The 14,901-nt window shown below is 57.8% G+C and overlaps 1 protein-coding gene across 1 annotated transcript; it reads right to left on the bottom strand.

The window, feature by feature from the left end:
- Positions 1-54: 54 nt before the first annotated feature.
- XYLT2 (xylosyltransferase 2) lies at positions 55-13,213 on the bottom strand. Its single transcript, XM_061377431.1, has 11 exons — positions 13,025-13,213; positions 8,013-8,484; positions 6,983-7,158; positions 6,507-6,709; positions 6,067-6,147; positions 5,699-5,915; positions 5,139-5,315; positions 3,783-4,045; positions 3,474-3,669; positions 2,709-3,042; positions 55-2,070 (listed from the first exon to the last, which is right to left on the bottom strand). Exons 1-11 carry the CDS (start codon positions 13,157-13,159, stop codon positions 1,748-1,750), a joined length of 2,577 nt encoding a protein of 858 aa, XP_061233415.1. The 5' UTR covers positions 13,160-13,213; the 3' UTR covers positions 55-1,747.
- Positions 13,214-14,901: the final 1,688 nt, after the last annotated feature.

A 14,901-nucleotide genomic window follows, 5' to 3' on the forward strand; every position in this document is an offset into this window, starting at 1 on the left:
ACCATGTTAAGGCAAAGCTCCCCACACACACCACACAAACCCATCACACCACACTATAGAGGCAGAGATATATTTGTGGAGATGTTGCATATTTAAGACAACTTTACACAACGCTTCCAACAGAGTTTTGGCGTCTCCCCCCCCACCGTGCCCTTCACCGGCAGGTACCTGCCCTTGCTGTCAAGGTCTCCGTCCTGTTTGACAGTGCACCTCATGCAGCACCAGCATCCTTGAACTGGGGAGACAGGGAGTGTGAGTCCCAGCAGAGGGAAGCCGGGCCCTGGTAGAGGGTGGAGGATGGCACCGGATCTTTGGAGATGGCAAAATGTGACTGGCCGAGGCACGGAGCTGCTGGCGCTGCCTGGAGCACAGTGGTTGGGCCCAATGAGCTCCTGCTTGTCCCCATCCCATGCAGCAAGCAATTCGCCTTCCCAGGCTGCAGGCGAGAGGTGAAGTGTCTTCCCAGGGTGAAAACCAAGCCCAGGCTTCTCCAAACAGTCAGTCTTGGAGAAAGGAATGTCACAGGCAGTCCCCGTGCCTGGGAGGATGGCAGGAAAAGGGGATGCTCCACTGCAGCCCTTCCACAAGGAGGCAGAAGCAGAAAGCACAGATGGATTCAGCTGGACCTTGTCTTGCCTCTTTGTTTTTTGGCCAGGGAAGCACAGTAGGTCCTGAGAGATTCTGATGACCCAGGAGAAAAGAAGGTTGGGCCGAAGGGCCGTGGCACAGGGCAGCGCTCCAGGCACAGCTAGCTCTCATCCGCAGCAGGACATCAGCCCAAGGGGTGGCATTTTGGCAGGGGACTGGCCCTTTGCTGGAGCAGATGGTGGCAGCAGGGTCCTACAGCAGCGTTTGGGACTGTAACCATGAACTGAGTGCTCCACCATCACAAGACACACACCAGCAGCTCCAGATGTTTGGCACCATCAAGCAGCACCCCACAACCCTGCCCAAGGGGCAGCAGGGTGGGCGTCCCAGCAGCACCCAGCAGGAAATGGGGAAACAGCAAAATAATAACCATCATCATTAACAGTAAAAAAATCATGTAAACGACCCAGCACCCTGTCCTGTAGCGCCAGGACACCCAAGAGAACATGATATGTTACAGTCTGAAGGGAGGTGGAGACACAAGGACTTCCCGGCCAACGCGGGGTCTCGTCTCTATTGCACTTTGCATCATATATATTTCTCTCTCTATATATTTATAAAAATACAAACTAAAGGGCTGGGGTGGAGGGGGTGAGATGCAAGCGCTGGCCCAGCCGCAGCTCCATGCACGTGGCACGCTTCACCCCATCTGCTTCTGCCTGTCCCCATTGCCCTGTGCCAGCCCTGCCTGGAGTAGCACAGAGCTTCATCCTGCAGAGGGTGCTGAGCTGGTCCAGAGCCTGCACATCCACCAGCCTTCCCTTGCTCCCCTATCAGCACTTCCCGAGGCTCCAAGGCCTGGAGGGACAGACACACAGCTCTCCCCAGCCACCTTCTGGCCAGCCCGTCGCGCTCTCCGTGCTCTCCCCAGCCAGCAAGAGCCCATTCCTGGGGGAGGTGGACAAGCCTCACCTCACCCCTCTGCCCAAAATCCCCCACAGGAGAGGGTTTTCCCCTACCCAGGGGTTCCCATTCTCTCTTCCTCGAGTGCCTACGGTGCAGATGGCACAGGGCGATGCAGTCCGGGGATGCCCCCCACACCAGTGACAGTGATGGAGGATGCTCCTCGCTCCCAAGGCCGCCCCCCCGGCTGCTCCTGCTACCTCAGCCGCCCGTCAGGTTTGACGGGCCCCAGTTCTGATTTGGGGTCCGGGGAGAGGGAGCTCCAGGAGGTTTTGCTGCAGGTCTCCAGGGCGGCGCAGGCAGAGGGGCTGCTCACACAGACGTCTGCCACGGACCAGAAGGTGCTGATGGCACTGTCAGCCCAGTCCTCCAGTGCCTTCCCCGTCAGCTGCGCCTTCCGCACCGCCTCCTCCTCCGCTGCCTCGGAACGTGGCAGGTTGAGGATCCCCCCCAGGCCCTGGAAGCTCTGCTCCATGTACTCGTTGCGGGGGGGACCGCCGTGCAGCCAGTTACTGTCGTCTGGGCAGGAATGGGAGAGAAGAGAGTGGGATCAGTGGCGCAGAATCACAGAATGGTTCGGGTTGGAAAGCACCTTGAGATCATCCAGTTCCAACCCCCTGCCATGGACAGGGACACCTCACTCTAAACCATGTCGCCCAGGGCTCTGTCCAACCTGGCCTTGAACACCACCAGGGATGGAACATACACAGCTTCCTTGGGGAACCTATTCCAGTGCCTCACCACCCTCACAGTAAAGAACTTCTTCCTTATATCCAATCTAAACTTCCCCTGTTTAAGTTTGAACCCATTACCCCTTGTCCTATCACTACAGTCCTTAATGAAGAGTCCCTCCCCAGCATCCTTGTAGGCCCCCTTCAGACAATGGAAGCTGCTCTGAGGTCTGAGCATCCTCATGGTCCCTTCACCACCTCCTGGTGTGGCTCAGCACCCCATCCCTTTGCAACTCCAGCTCTCCTCCAGCCTGGTGCAGCTGTGGGACAGACCTGACGACCACAGATGAGCCTGCACTGAGGACTCTATATGGCCAAAGGGACACCAGAAGACAACAGCTCCTGCAGTGTCACCAGAGAGGCTAGGACAAGGGGGACCCCAGGGAGACCCCTCCCATGAAGCCCCAGGCTCCAGCACACCCTCACCTTTCCTGAGAGGCTGCTTGCGGTTGAAGGTCTGTGGCACCACCAGGAACTGGCTCTCGCCCAGGGGCTCCCAGAACTGCAGGAGACGGATGGTCCAGACCCCGGGGCGCAGGGGCCGGTTGAGGGGGGGCTTGTAGTGGGTGAACTCTGCCTCGGCATCCACCGTGATGTCGTAGGAAGCAGCAATGATGTAGGTGGGATCGATCCACACCACTGTGGCAGTCAGGTTGGGACCCCGAGACCACTTCTGCATGGCCACCGGCTCGTCGAAAGGCCCCATCAAGCCTCCAAAGTTGCGGAAGAGTCTTTCCTTGGGATCCCACTCCGTGCCCACCTGGAGGGACAGGAGGCACAAGCGATGGGACACTGGGCAGGGAGATGCTACCAGCTCAGGTTTTGCTCCCCAAACCAGGACAGGCACAAACCTCGGAACCCAAAGCAATGCACACCCCTCTCCATGGCTCTCCTGCCTGCCTGTACCATGCCAGCACTACTCCAGCTGTATGATGCCTCCTGCAGCTGCAGACACTGAACCCCATAGCCTCAGCTCCCCCCTAAAGAGCCCTTCAAGCCTTTTCCCCACCGATCAGCTCCACGTCCCACACAGAAACCGAACCCCTGGACAAAGGTTTGTTCTCAGACATGACAGTGGCACTATGTCCCCTTGTCCCCACAGCCTGCAAGTGGAGGAAGAGGAGGAAGGGCAAAGTGGTGTGGGACAGGCTGGGAGGAAAGTGGGCATTATGAAGGGCTTTTCCCGTTTACCTCAAGGTTTTGCAAGCGGTTTGCCTGCCCTCCATGACCCGCCAGCTTCAGAGCTCCTTGGGGCATCATCCACACCTCCAGCGACTCTGCCTGCCCCGTTACCAAATTCTGCACTTCCTGCATCACCAGGTAACCCTGGAAACGGTCATCATAGAAATATAAGTGCACGCTGGATGGGAACCCACGGGGCTCAAATCTGCAGAGAGAGACAGACAGAGAGAGGTTGCACATCTGAGCATCAGCAGCATCCCAGCACAAGATGCAGGCTACGACTCGCAGCCTGCATCAAGCCCATAGCAAATACCCCACCTGCAGAGCTTGTCGGCCTTTGCTGCTGGTGTGGATGCAGCTTTGTGGAGCCCCAGCCTGGAGAAGGCTGTGTAGAAGGTGAGGGTGACATCACTGAGGCCACTGAGCCCATCGACACGGTCATAGACGTTCTCCCAGTATGCCTTCAGCGCCGGTGTGTTGGGGGGGTAGCTGCCATAGAGGTGCGTGTCCAGGATCTCCAGCACCTCCTGATTCACTGTTGACTCAAACTTGCGGGCGAAGAAGGTGGGTCTGGAGAGTTGCTGGAAGAGCAGAGGTTCAGATTAGACACTAGGAACATCTTCCCTGTGAGGGTGCTGAGGCGCTGGCACAGGGTGCCCAGAGAAGCTGTGGCTGCCCCATCCCTGGCAGTGTTCAAGGCCAGGTTGGACACAGGGGCTTGGAGCAAGCTGCTCCAGTGGAAGGGGTCCCTGCCCGTGGCAGGGGTTGGAACTGGATGAGCTTTATGGTCCCTTCCAACCCAATTCATTCTGTGGTTCTAAGATTCCTAACAGTGTTGACTGCTCCCACCCGAGCAGGGCAGCTGGGAGGGAGACATATCAGGAAGAAACATGCAGGGACCCATCCTGCCCTCTTAAGAGGGCACAGGCTAAGGAGCAGGAAAGCACAGCCAGGCCTTGTGTGCAATCCTCTATGACAGGATCAGCAGGAGCACACAGTACTGGTAACGCAGATGGGCTCCCATCTCTCCCACTGCCTCCCCCTTTCCGTGCTTGGAAGCAGCCATGTGTCATCTTAGCTCCTTCACTACAATCTGTACTCAGAGGGCCCCCACCCTGCAGAGCCACTGCAGAGCCCAGCATGAGGCCTGGCCACATGGCAAAGCTTCCAGGATCAGAGCCCTGCACTATGGAAGCCTTGGACTGCTGGACAATCCTGCTGACTCATTTCAGGGCTGGATGTATCTCCCCCAAACCTCAGTCTACATCCCCATACACTGAGAGAGAGCATGGGTTTGTCACAGGGCATTTTGTCCTGCCAAAGAAGGCAGCGCTCTGAAGTGGTTTTACTGGAAAGGTATCCATCCCAAGTGATAGTCTGCAAAGATACAGCAGGAAAATGGGAAAGTCTGGGAAGAGGAGGGGCATTGCAAGCAAAAGCCTGGCTCCTGGGCAAGACAACCAGTGTAATCCCACTGCCTGGGTGTTCACAGACAGGTCTATGCTGAGCCCCACAGTGGCTGGGGAGCCAATCCTGCCCCTGTCCCTTGTGGGGCTGGGGTGAGGTTCATGGGGACATGCACAGCAGTTGCCACTGTACCCATCCCACAAGGATGCTCACAGAGAGACAGGGAGAAGGGGAGAGAGCAGGAGGAGAAAGGAGGATCTTTTTCACCTGTAGCCGGAGGAAGTCCTGGGGTTTGAAGTCATTTGGGGAGCACCCGCACCAGTCGACTATGTGTTTATATTGGCACTTACAGCCCAGCTTCCGGTTCCAGTTGGTCACTCGGAGGTTGTTATCGACCAGGGTCTCGCAGGCGTGACTGTTCTCCAGGACCGTGTGGAAGAAGGACTGTGCACAGCAGAGAAGGGACATGGCACCCAGTGGGGATGCAGCAGGGATGGTTTAGCAGAGACACCCCCCCATCACTCACACAGGAACAAGACAACTCCTGAACAGAAACCTATGTGTTCCCAGCATAAGGCAACACGTGAGGGACCTGGCTGTGCGCCCACACTGGTCCTTATCTGGCCCAGAAGGGTGTCTGAACTGGATGCAAACATGAGCCTTGCCCTGTCTGCTCCTCTCTCCCCTCTGTGTTTGGACAGAGGGGAGGCACAAACCCAAGCAGAACCAACTCCCTTGGCAGCCACCCAGGGCGGGGATGAAACGGGACAGGGATGTTAAGTACAGTGAGAGGAAAACCCACCCCGTGGCCTGCAGCCAGCACCCACCTCGGCTGGCAGGAGGGTGTAGGTGTAGAACTGGCGCAGCTGGGACACGAGCTGGTCCTCGGCGTAGACCACGTACTCCACGAAGCTGCGCGTCAGCGAGAACCAGTCGGAGCCCCCGTCCACCACGATGCCCTCGGGGATGTGGCGCTCGCCCAACCGCCACATGTGCGAGTCACACTCATGGAACAAGCGGTCCAGGCCCTGCTTCTTGATAAACCTGGGCACGGGGGTGAGGATGAGGGGTTGAGTGTCACCAACTGCGCAGCTGCATCCAGAACAGCCCCCTTTGTCCCAGTTGTTTCTGTTCTGTTCCCAAATCCCTCCCTTTCTCTGTTCCTCAGCTCAGCTCTGCCCCTAGCTGGGATTACCTGGCGTTGTCTCGGCCGTGAGACTTGAGGAAGTTTTTATCTCGGTATTTGGACAGGAACATCACCAGCTCCTCGTTGGTCCTAAGGTGCAAATTAGAAAGCATTAATGCCCACTGGAGTAAAGCAGCCCAGTATCATTCACACTGCAAGAGCCATGAGACACAAGGAGCCTAAAGCTGCTTGTTGAGTGTTGACTCAAACCCTCGTCCTGCCACTAGGGAGACACAGAGGTGGCTTCTCTGCTGTCTGGCACCTCGTGTGTGTTCCCCTGCTACACCCAGACCACAGGGAAAACCAGTCTCCAAGACTGGGCTCCTCCGCAGAGATGGGACCAGCCTGGCCCTGGAGCATCATCAGCATCATGTGGGTGCAATCCCCAACCCCACCTCCCAAGGCACCACGCAGCCCAAACACCTCCATAGCGCGGGCAAGGCCCTCACCTCGTGGGGTAGTCAGTGGCACTCAGGTTGATGAAGAAGTCCCATGGCCACTCGGGCACTTCCAGCAGGTCCTTCATGCTCCGCAGGTACATCTTGAGCAGGCTGGCACCTCCCCAGATGGTCACCATGCGCCAGGGTGTCACACGGATGTTGGGATAGTGCCGGGCCAGCTCCACTGCCTCGCGATGCAGGTAGTTGGAGCGCTGTCAGGGAACACAGCTCATGCTCAGCAGGGCCTTGCCAGACCCGGGTCAGACCTTACAGCCCACAGGGAAGGGAACAGCAGGATAAGACTGCTCTGGGCAGCAGGGATAGATGCTGCTGCCCTGGGGTTGCAGAAATAGGGGTGGCAGGGTCACAGCTCCACCAGCACTGAGGACAAACCCTACTCAGCCACTTGCCCTGCTCATCACCCTGTCCCAGTGACTGATCCAGGCACTGTTAGCACTCTCCCTGCCCTCATCCCTGCCTCATACCTTGTCGACGTGGATGTAAAAGAAGTGCTGCTGGTGGTACACAGCCTTGATGAGCCGCTTCAGCTGGCGAATGGCCCTGCCGTGCACAACCAGCATGTAGGCGATGCGCACGGGCTTGCTGGGGGGCAGCTGCTGCAGCCGGCTCTCGTCCCACTGGATGACAGGGCTGACCTTGCCTGCATGGGGAGGGAGAGGGCTTCAGTCACCTCCAGCCTTTGTGCCCACCACCCCCAGATCCTGATAAACCACTAAGACACAAGGTGGGGACAGCATGAAAGAGCCTGGCCTTGGGCAGACCCCATCACTGAAGCCCAAATTGGCTGCAGTGCTAAGGGCACAGTGGCACACACAGCCCCTTGGCTGCATGGACACCTCAGAGCAGCCTTCCAGTACCTGAAGAGGGCTACAGGGATGCTGGAGAGGGACTCTTCCCATCAGGGACTGTAGTGATAGGACAAGGGGTGATGGGTTTAAACTTAAACAGGGGAAGTTCATGTTAGATGAAAGCAGAAGTCCTTTACTGTGAGGGTGGTGAGGAGCTGAAACAGGCTTCCCAAAGAAGTGGTGAATGCTCCATCCCTGGCAGTGTTCAAGGCCAGCTTGGACAGAGCTTTGGGTGACATGGTCTAGTGTGAGGTGTCCCTGCCCATGGCAGGGGGTTGGAACTGGATGATCTTAAGGTCCTTTCCAACCCAAACCGTTGTAATTCTATGATTCATTGATAACTGACAGGGATGCACTGGGATAGAGCGAGGGGTGTCCTTCTCTCTCCCCTCAAAACAGGATGCAGCTGGGCCTGGCTCTGACCTCTGCAGGCACTGCGGGTCAGGATGAACAGCCCAGCTTAAGGATACTGGCACAGCTTTGATTGGATTACAGCGGCAGCAGTAATCTGGGAATCAGTGACAGATTGAGGCCGCTGTTTGCCAGGTGGCACAGTGTGGTCACGTAAGGAAGGTGGCCCACGCGCCTGGCTGGGATACCCCCAATGCCCAGGGTGCCCAGGAGCACCCCCCTAGCAAGAACTCACCCGAGAGCTGGCAGTGGCGAGGCACAGCCTGGGGCATGAGGCTGCCGGCCCGGTGCAGACACACCACATTGGCGATCTCCTGTTGGCACTGCTTGCTGCTGGCCCGCGCCAGCGCCGAGAGGGCGTCTTTGCCCGTGATCTCACACTTGGGGGTGAAGCTGTTCTCAGTGGGCTGGGGAGCTCCTTCCACGCTGCCCGTGTCTCCCTGCTGGAACACGGCCAGCTGGGCTGCCCTGCGCAGCTCCGTCAGGTTCCTGCGGCTCGAGGAGTCCGGCGCGCCCGGCAGCCTCCAGCCCAGCTTGTGTCTGGCCGTGACGGCTCTCACCACCTTGGACACCAGCGCACCGGGGCTGTCCGGCCGGGCCCGCCACCGCCCGTGCTTCCTGCCGGCGCTGCCCCGGCGCCCTGCGGAGCTGTCCGAGTCCTTGGAGCCATCGCTGCTCTCGGGAAAGCCGGCCTTCTTCTGCCGCTCCTGTTGAGGGTGGGTGCAGAGGAGAGGGCAGAGCGTTAGGTCAAGCCCAGCATCCCTGTTCAACGCACTCAGTCCCCATGGAGCTCACTGCTGTAACATGAAGCAGCCACAGTGCAGCAAATAACACTGCCCTTCTGCCACCTAAATCCTGACAGCACCCACTTGATGGTCCTATGTTCCCCTAGCCAGTAAAGGAAAACCTCGATCTGCAGACCCCATCATCACAGCACAGACAGGGTTTTGCTCTCTGCAAGATGAAAAGGCCAAGGACGGTTATGCCTGCATCAGCCACCCTCCAAGGCCCTGCGCAGGCAGGGAGATGAGCCCAGGGCTGTTCTGGCTGGTTACTTTACCAGAAGGTTAATGGATCAGCTCTTCCCTACCATGACCACACTGTAAGTTAAAGCCCAGCACATCCATGTGGGAACTGGGGTCTCAGGCAGCTGCGCTCTCCGGGACCAGAAGCACCGAATGAGGCTCTGCCCGTGCTCCCTTCCCTGAGCCCCAGCTGCCCGTGCCGGGCTGGAGCAGGCACTGCGCTCACCATCTCCTCCAGGAATCCCTTTCACAAACCAAGCCAAGCGGATGCGCACAGGGAGCGGTTCATTCGCTTCATTACCTCTGCCAGGCTGGAAGCGAGTCAGCCCTGGGGCGAGCACGGAGCTGGGAAGTTCGGATGCTGGAGAGAACCACGCTCCTGGGAAAGAACTTACCCAGCGAGTGGTGCTGGGAGGGACAGGGCTGTTGTGTCCCCAGCCGACAGGCAGCAAAGCAGCTTCCGCTCCAGCCAGGCCTCCCAGCACAACCCAGCCTCTGTGCCAGGCACCACAGGAGGCAATGAGGCACATTGGGGGCTACTCATGGGCAGCAGCATCTTCTGATGATGGGCAAATGCCTCACAAGGACAGCAGGACTGAATTAGCCCCGTGCACAAGCACCACTGTGGAAGCTGCTGGGAAGGTCACAGCCAGGGGAAACCACGCCATGCAAAGGCTGTAAAGCATCTGGTGAGATCTGCCCACCCTGCAGTCCCTGCACTGCCCATGTTGTGGTGCAGAGCCCACAAACCATGGTGAGGAAGAAGCAAGCCATCGCTTAACTCCCAAAGGACCGGTGTCATTGAGGATCAGCCGAGCCCCTTACACCCAGACAGGCATCACAGGCGGCTGAGAGGGACCACCAGGCCCATCTGTTCAACAGTTATAAACCTGTTTTCTGCACTGAGCATTGCAGGAGCAGGTCTCTTCCATAGGCTAAGCCCTGTTCCTGCAGGAAGAGACTCACTGGTCCTACTTGCACCCTCTGCTTCTCAACACACCTGGCTCTGGGGACAGCCCCCATGCAATGCCCACCACCACCAGTTACAGTTCTGCTCATCCCCTTGGAAAGAGCCCTGCTCCCAGCTCAGGAGCATGCCTGTTGTTAGAAGCATCACCAGCCTCTCCGGAGCTGCCAGCTAAAGAACTCAATGGCTTCTAATTACTGCACCACAGGCGCTCCCTCCACCCCAGCCTGGCAGGGAACCATTCTGGCCACGTTTGCTGTATTGAAGCCTTGTGTGCTGTTCTTTAAGTGAGGCTCGCTGTCACCCTCCTCCTGACAGGCACAGATGACTCCAGACCCATGGCACAGGTCACTTCTGCTCTGCCTCTCCCAGTGTGACACTGCCATCCCCACAGAGCTGCGTCACCCCAGCCCCAGTGCAGATCTGACCCCACGGCCATCTCCAAGCTCTGCCACTGTAAGGAACAGCACTGACAGCATCCTGGGTCCTGCAGGATACCCCCTCTGGTCAATTGATTCCAGTGTCTGTCACATACAAGCACCCATCAGGCAAAACAGGCACCAAACTGTGCCAAAGTCACCAGAGGAATGTGGACACTTGATTGCTACTTGCAGCAGCAAAGCCTTAAACCTCACAATTAAAACAGCTGAAACAGCCCCCTAAAACCAGGCTTTTTTTTCAGGGAATAATAAAAATCAAGGAATCTCAGCAAAGCTGAAAGGAAAGATGTTTTATAGGAAGCTGCTTTGGTGGCCACAGCACGTGGAGGATTAACATTGACACAGGATCACTCTGGTCCCTCCAGTACCCACATCTGTGTGCTTGTGCTGTCTGCAGCAGGGATGCTGTTAGCAAAGGGCTAGGGAATTTCTTCTCCCATCAGTCAAGCTCATTTGGCTTCCTGGAGGTAGGAAACTCCGTGCTGGCCTGGGTGGACAGAAACTGATCCAGTTTGTGCTGGTCTGCACGCCATAAAGCATCGGCGTGGTGAACAAAGGGAGCCTGCAGGACCCTGAAACGGGGCTTGGAAAGAGCAGCGACGTGACCCGAGCAGCACAGCCTTCTCAAGGAGGGCAGGGCTGGCTCATGGCTCTGATGTGGCTGAAGCCTGCTGCTGGTGTGAGATGGGTTCACAGCCTGCTCTGGTGAAGGGCAAAGGGCCTCACTCAGACTCTGCGCAGCTCACACCAGGGAGCCACCAGGACTGGAGCCTGCCAAGGAGGGGATGCTCTTCCCTCCCCTGTGAAGGGAAGACAAGGAAACCAGACAAGAACCAAGGAGGACAGAGAAAGGGTTGTCAGCAGCAGAGATCAGAGCAGCCCTTTCGGGAGCACCTCCCAGGGCTGCAGGGGAAGGTGAGCTCACCCAACTCCAGATGCTCCATGGCGTTTGCACGACTCAAGTCTCCTTTCAATCTCTACAGCAAGTCACAGCCCATTGACAGTAGGTCAATGGAGAAGCCAGGTTAGAGCTGTATCCACTAGTGGGAAGGAGACATTTACACCTTCTCCTGAGACTCCTTCCCATTCCCAAGCCCCGGAGTCAGTGCTGCTGGTGGTGAACCATCCCCTCTCCAGGGGACAGGACCCATGGCCAAACCAGTCAACTGCTCACCCAGTTCTGGGAAGAGACATGAGGAAACCAGGCAAGGACCGAGGCAGAATGAACCAACCCAGGAGACAGCGCAGGGCAGGAGCAGGGAAAAGCAGAGAAGCAGCTCAGGACAGTGCAGAGGAAGCCGGGACTGGTGAAGGGATTTGATCAAGGTCACAGGAAAGGGGATGCCAGGTGCTCCTGCAGCCGGATCACTCTGTTCTCAGTGCCTCCAGACTGCAGGCAACACCGTGACCCCTCTCCTTGATGCGTTCAGTCCCTGGCTCTGTTTTGGTGGTGAGCATATGGCAGCATATGAGGGTGCTCACACCATTCCCAATGGCCTGGGGCTGGGGATTTATCTGCTCATCTTAAGAGACCTTCCCCCTACACGGGGCTGCTCAGTTCCTCTTCCCACCTCTTTGCTCTCATGGACAACTTCCTAGTCCTATGAAAAGAGCTGTGGGGTCACCCTCCACAGTGGGGAGGGAGAAGCTCTCATCCCTCCAGAGTTCCCCACTTCTCACCTCATGGCACTGGCTTTGCTCTGCCACAGCTCACCCCACGCCTGCTCCTTCACAGCTCCAAGCTCACCCCAAACCTGGCGTCACCATCACCTTGTCTGCGCCTCTTAAAGAGTCTCCACAGCCCCTGAAACATGAGGGTCCTGCCCAAGCTGAGGGGACGTGGTGCCACACACACATGCACCAAAGAAGCCCACACAGGGGCTCTCAGCCCTTGGAGAAACCTATTCCAGCCACTGGTCCATGCAGATGGAAGGGGTCTGGACGTGGTCCAGCAGCTCACAACAAAGAAATGAATTCAAATAAGCAACGCAGAAGTCAAGAGCTTTGAAGGCTGCAGCAACGTGATCCATCCTCATCCTCCTTACATTAAGGAGCTCTGTGTCTGACCTTGGGCAAACACCTTCGCCAGCCCGTGCCTCAGTTTCCCCACACATAAGAGGTGATGCCTTTTGCCTTAGCAGTGTTCTGGTACAAAGACATCCAATGACTGTCATCAAAGGCCCTCATACCCTTGCACTCCACAGGGATATTCCTGACTGGAGCAGCTAAACAGGAGCTGCCACAAACTTCCCAAGCCGTGCACACACTCTCCCAGCTCTCTGAATTAACACTTCCATATTTTCCAGCCGGGTATCGCTGACCCCAGCTTCCTGCAGCATCTCCCACCCCATGGAGAAGCGCAGGACCCCGCTCTGCCTCCCACCCCACACCAGACCCCAACCTGGACCACAAGATCCCTTCTCTGGTGCCATGATGACCCCGCACTCCTGCACCCAGAGCCCCTCACAGGCAGCATCCCACTGCCCACCCCTGCCCGGGGACTGCGGGACCCGCATCCACCCCACCGACCGGGCCTGGGGCAGGACCTTGCGACACCCTACGGGGAACACAACACCCCCTTTGTGTCCCCTCCATGCTCCACAGCAAGGGGACACGTCAGCCCCTTCTTCCCTATGCACCGTGTGCGTCCGCCCCCCCACAAGAGCCCCATCTCAGCACGCACCACCCTCCTCCCACCCCGCCATCCCCAGTACCCACCTCCGGCCCCTTCATCACCCCGGTACCCTCCTCATCCCCGTTCCCCGCCGGCAGGCCCCGGGTCCGGCCTCCCCCCCGGCCCCGCCTCTCGGCGCACCTCTCCCGGTCCCTCCTCGTCGAGGCCGGCCGAGGTCCAGAGGACGAGCCCCTGCAGCAGGAGGATGGCGAGAGCCGCGGCCACCGCCAGCCGGTAGCGCCGCGCCAGCTTCCGCGCCCGCCCCGGGGCCACCATGGTCAAGGGCCGCTCCGCCGCGGCTGGGCGGGCACCGGCACCGGCACCGGGCACCGCGCATGCGCAGCCGGGGCTCGGGGCGGGGAATCGGGGGGCGGGAGCGCGCGTGTGTGAGCGCGCAGGGGGGTGCGTGTTCATGTATGTTCATGCGTGTTCATGCGTGTTCATGCGTGTTCATGCGTGTTCATGCGTGTGTGCGCGACTGCGTCTTGGCACTAAAGTGCGCGGGTACCCATCCCCGTGCTCCATGACTGTGTGCGTGTGCCTCTGCGTGTGTGCACCGCGGGGTGGGTGCGTGTTAGTGCATGTATGTGAATGCGTGTGTGTGTGCATGTGTGTGTGTGTGTGCATGCCTGTTCATGTGTGCAGCAGAGTGTGCATATGTTCATAGAGTCATAGAACGGTTTGGGTTGGAAAGGACCTTAAGATCACCCAGTTCCAATCCGCTGCCATGGGCAGGGACACCTCACACTAAACCGGAGCACCCAAGGTTCTGTCCAACCTGGCCTTGAACACTGCCAGGGATGGAGCATTCACAACCTCCCTGGGTAACCCATTCCAGTGCCTCACCACCCTAACAGGAAAGAATTTCTTCCTTATACAATCTAAACTTCCCCTGTTTAAGTTTTAACCCATTACCCCTTGTCCTATCACTGCAGTCCCTAATGAAGAGTCCACCCCCAGCATCCCTATGGCCCCCTTCAGATACTGGAAGGCTGCTATGAGGTCTCCACGCAGCTTCTCTTCTCCAGGCTGAACAGCCCCAACTTTCTCAGCCTATCTTCATACACATTTGTCACGTGTGCATGTATGCACCCGGGTGTCTCTGTGTGTGTGTGGTTGTGCGTGCACGCATACACAGGGGTATGTGTGTGTACTGGCATCGGCATGCCTGTATGCGTACGTGTGCACTAGGGTGTGCATGCAGCCATCCCTATACATACATGTGTGCACCATGAGTATATGTATATAGAATCATAGAACCTCTGTGTATGCCTGTGTTCATGCATGTGTGCACCACGTGTGAATGACTGTGCATTAGGGCACTGGCACGTGCATGTGTAACATGTATGCATGCGCATCTGTGCACCGGGGTGTGCGTGTATGCACTGGAGTGTCTACTCTTTGTGTATGTGCATGTGTGCATTGCAGTGCCCATGCCCATGTTCTTATGTGCAGCAGGGTGTGCATGCAGTTATGCACGTGTGTCCTTGGATGCCTGTGTTGTGTGCATGTGCACAGTGTCCATGTGCTCCTGTGCGTGTGGGGGCAGTGCATGGCCATGTGTGCACTGCAGTAGCTGCCTGTGTGCACTGGATGTCCACATGTGTACACACGCAGACACATGTGCACGCTGGGATGCACACACACACATTTACATCTGCTGCTGTGCCTCAGGATGCATGTATGCACCTGCAGGTACGTGTTGTGGGCACGTGTGTACACACAGAGCCATCGCGTTGTCACAGTGAGAGCTGGAGACCCCTGCACGAGGCGTGGGCACAAACCTGTCCTGCAGGTAAAACACCCGTCTGCTGCTGCACTGAAACCTGAGGAGATGCAAACCCCTTCCCAGACACACACCCAAAGGACTCCGGGCCCATGTGCAGCCCTCTGAGCTCCAGGGCAGCTTCCATGATCCGTGGCCATGAAAGCCAAGAGCTGCAGGGGTGGCAGGAGTAGAAGAATATCCCCTTCTCTGCCTGGATCATCCCGTCTGCCCCATCAATCCTTATGTGTGA

This window comes from Neopsephotus bourkii, unplaced genomic scaffold (genome assembly GCF_033783945.1).
Source record: "Neopsephotus bourkii isolate Nb327-2 ecotype Australia unplaced genomic scaffold, CSIRO-AGI_Nbou_v1 NB_1749, whole genome shotgun sequence".
Taxonomy (NCBI): Eukaryota; Metazoa; Chordata; class Aves; order Psittaciformes; family Psittacidae; genus Neopsephotus; species Neopsephotus bourkii.

Coding starts and splice junctions, on each gene's coding strand:
- XYLT2 (XM_061377431.1), bottom strand. CDS start 13,159: ATGGTGGCCCCGGGGCGGGCGCGGAAGCTGGCGCGGCGCTACCGGCTG. Junction 6,148..6,506: donor GCCACTGACTACCCCACGAG/GTGAGGGCCTTG, acceptor TTTGCACCTTAG/GACCAACGAGGAGCTGGTGA. Junction 4,046..5,138: donor AGGACTTCCTCCGGCTACAG/GTGAAAAAGATC, acceptor CTGCTCTTCCAG/CAACTCTCCAGACCCACCTT.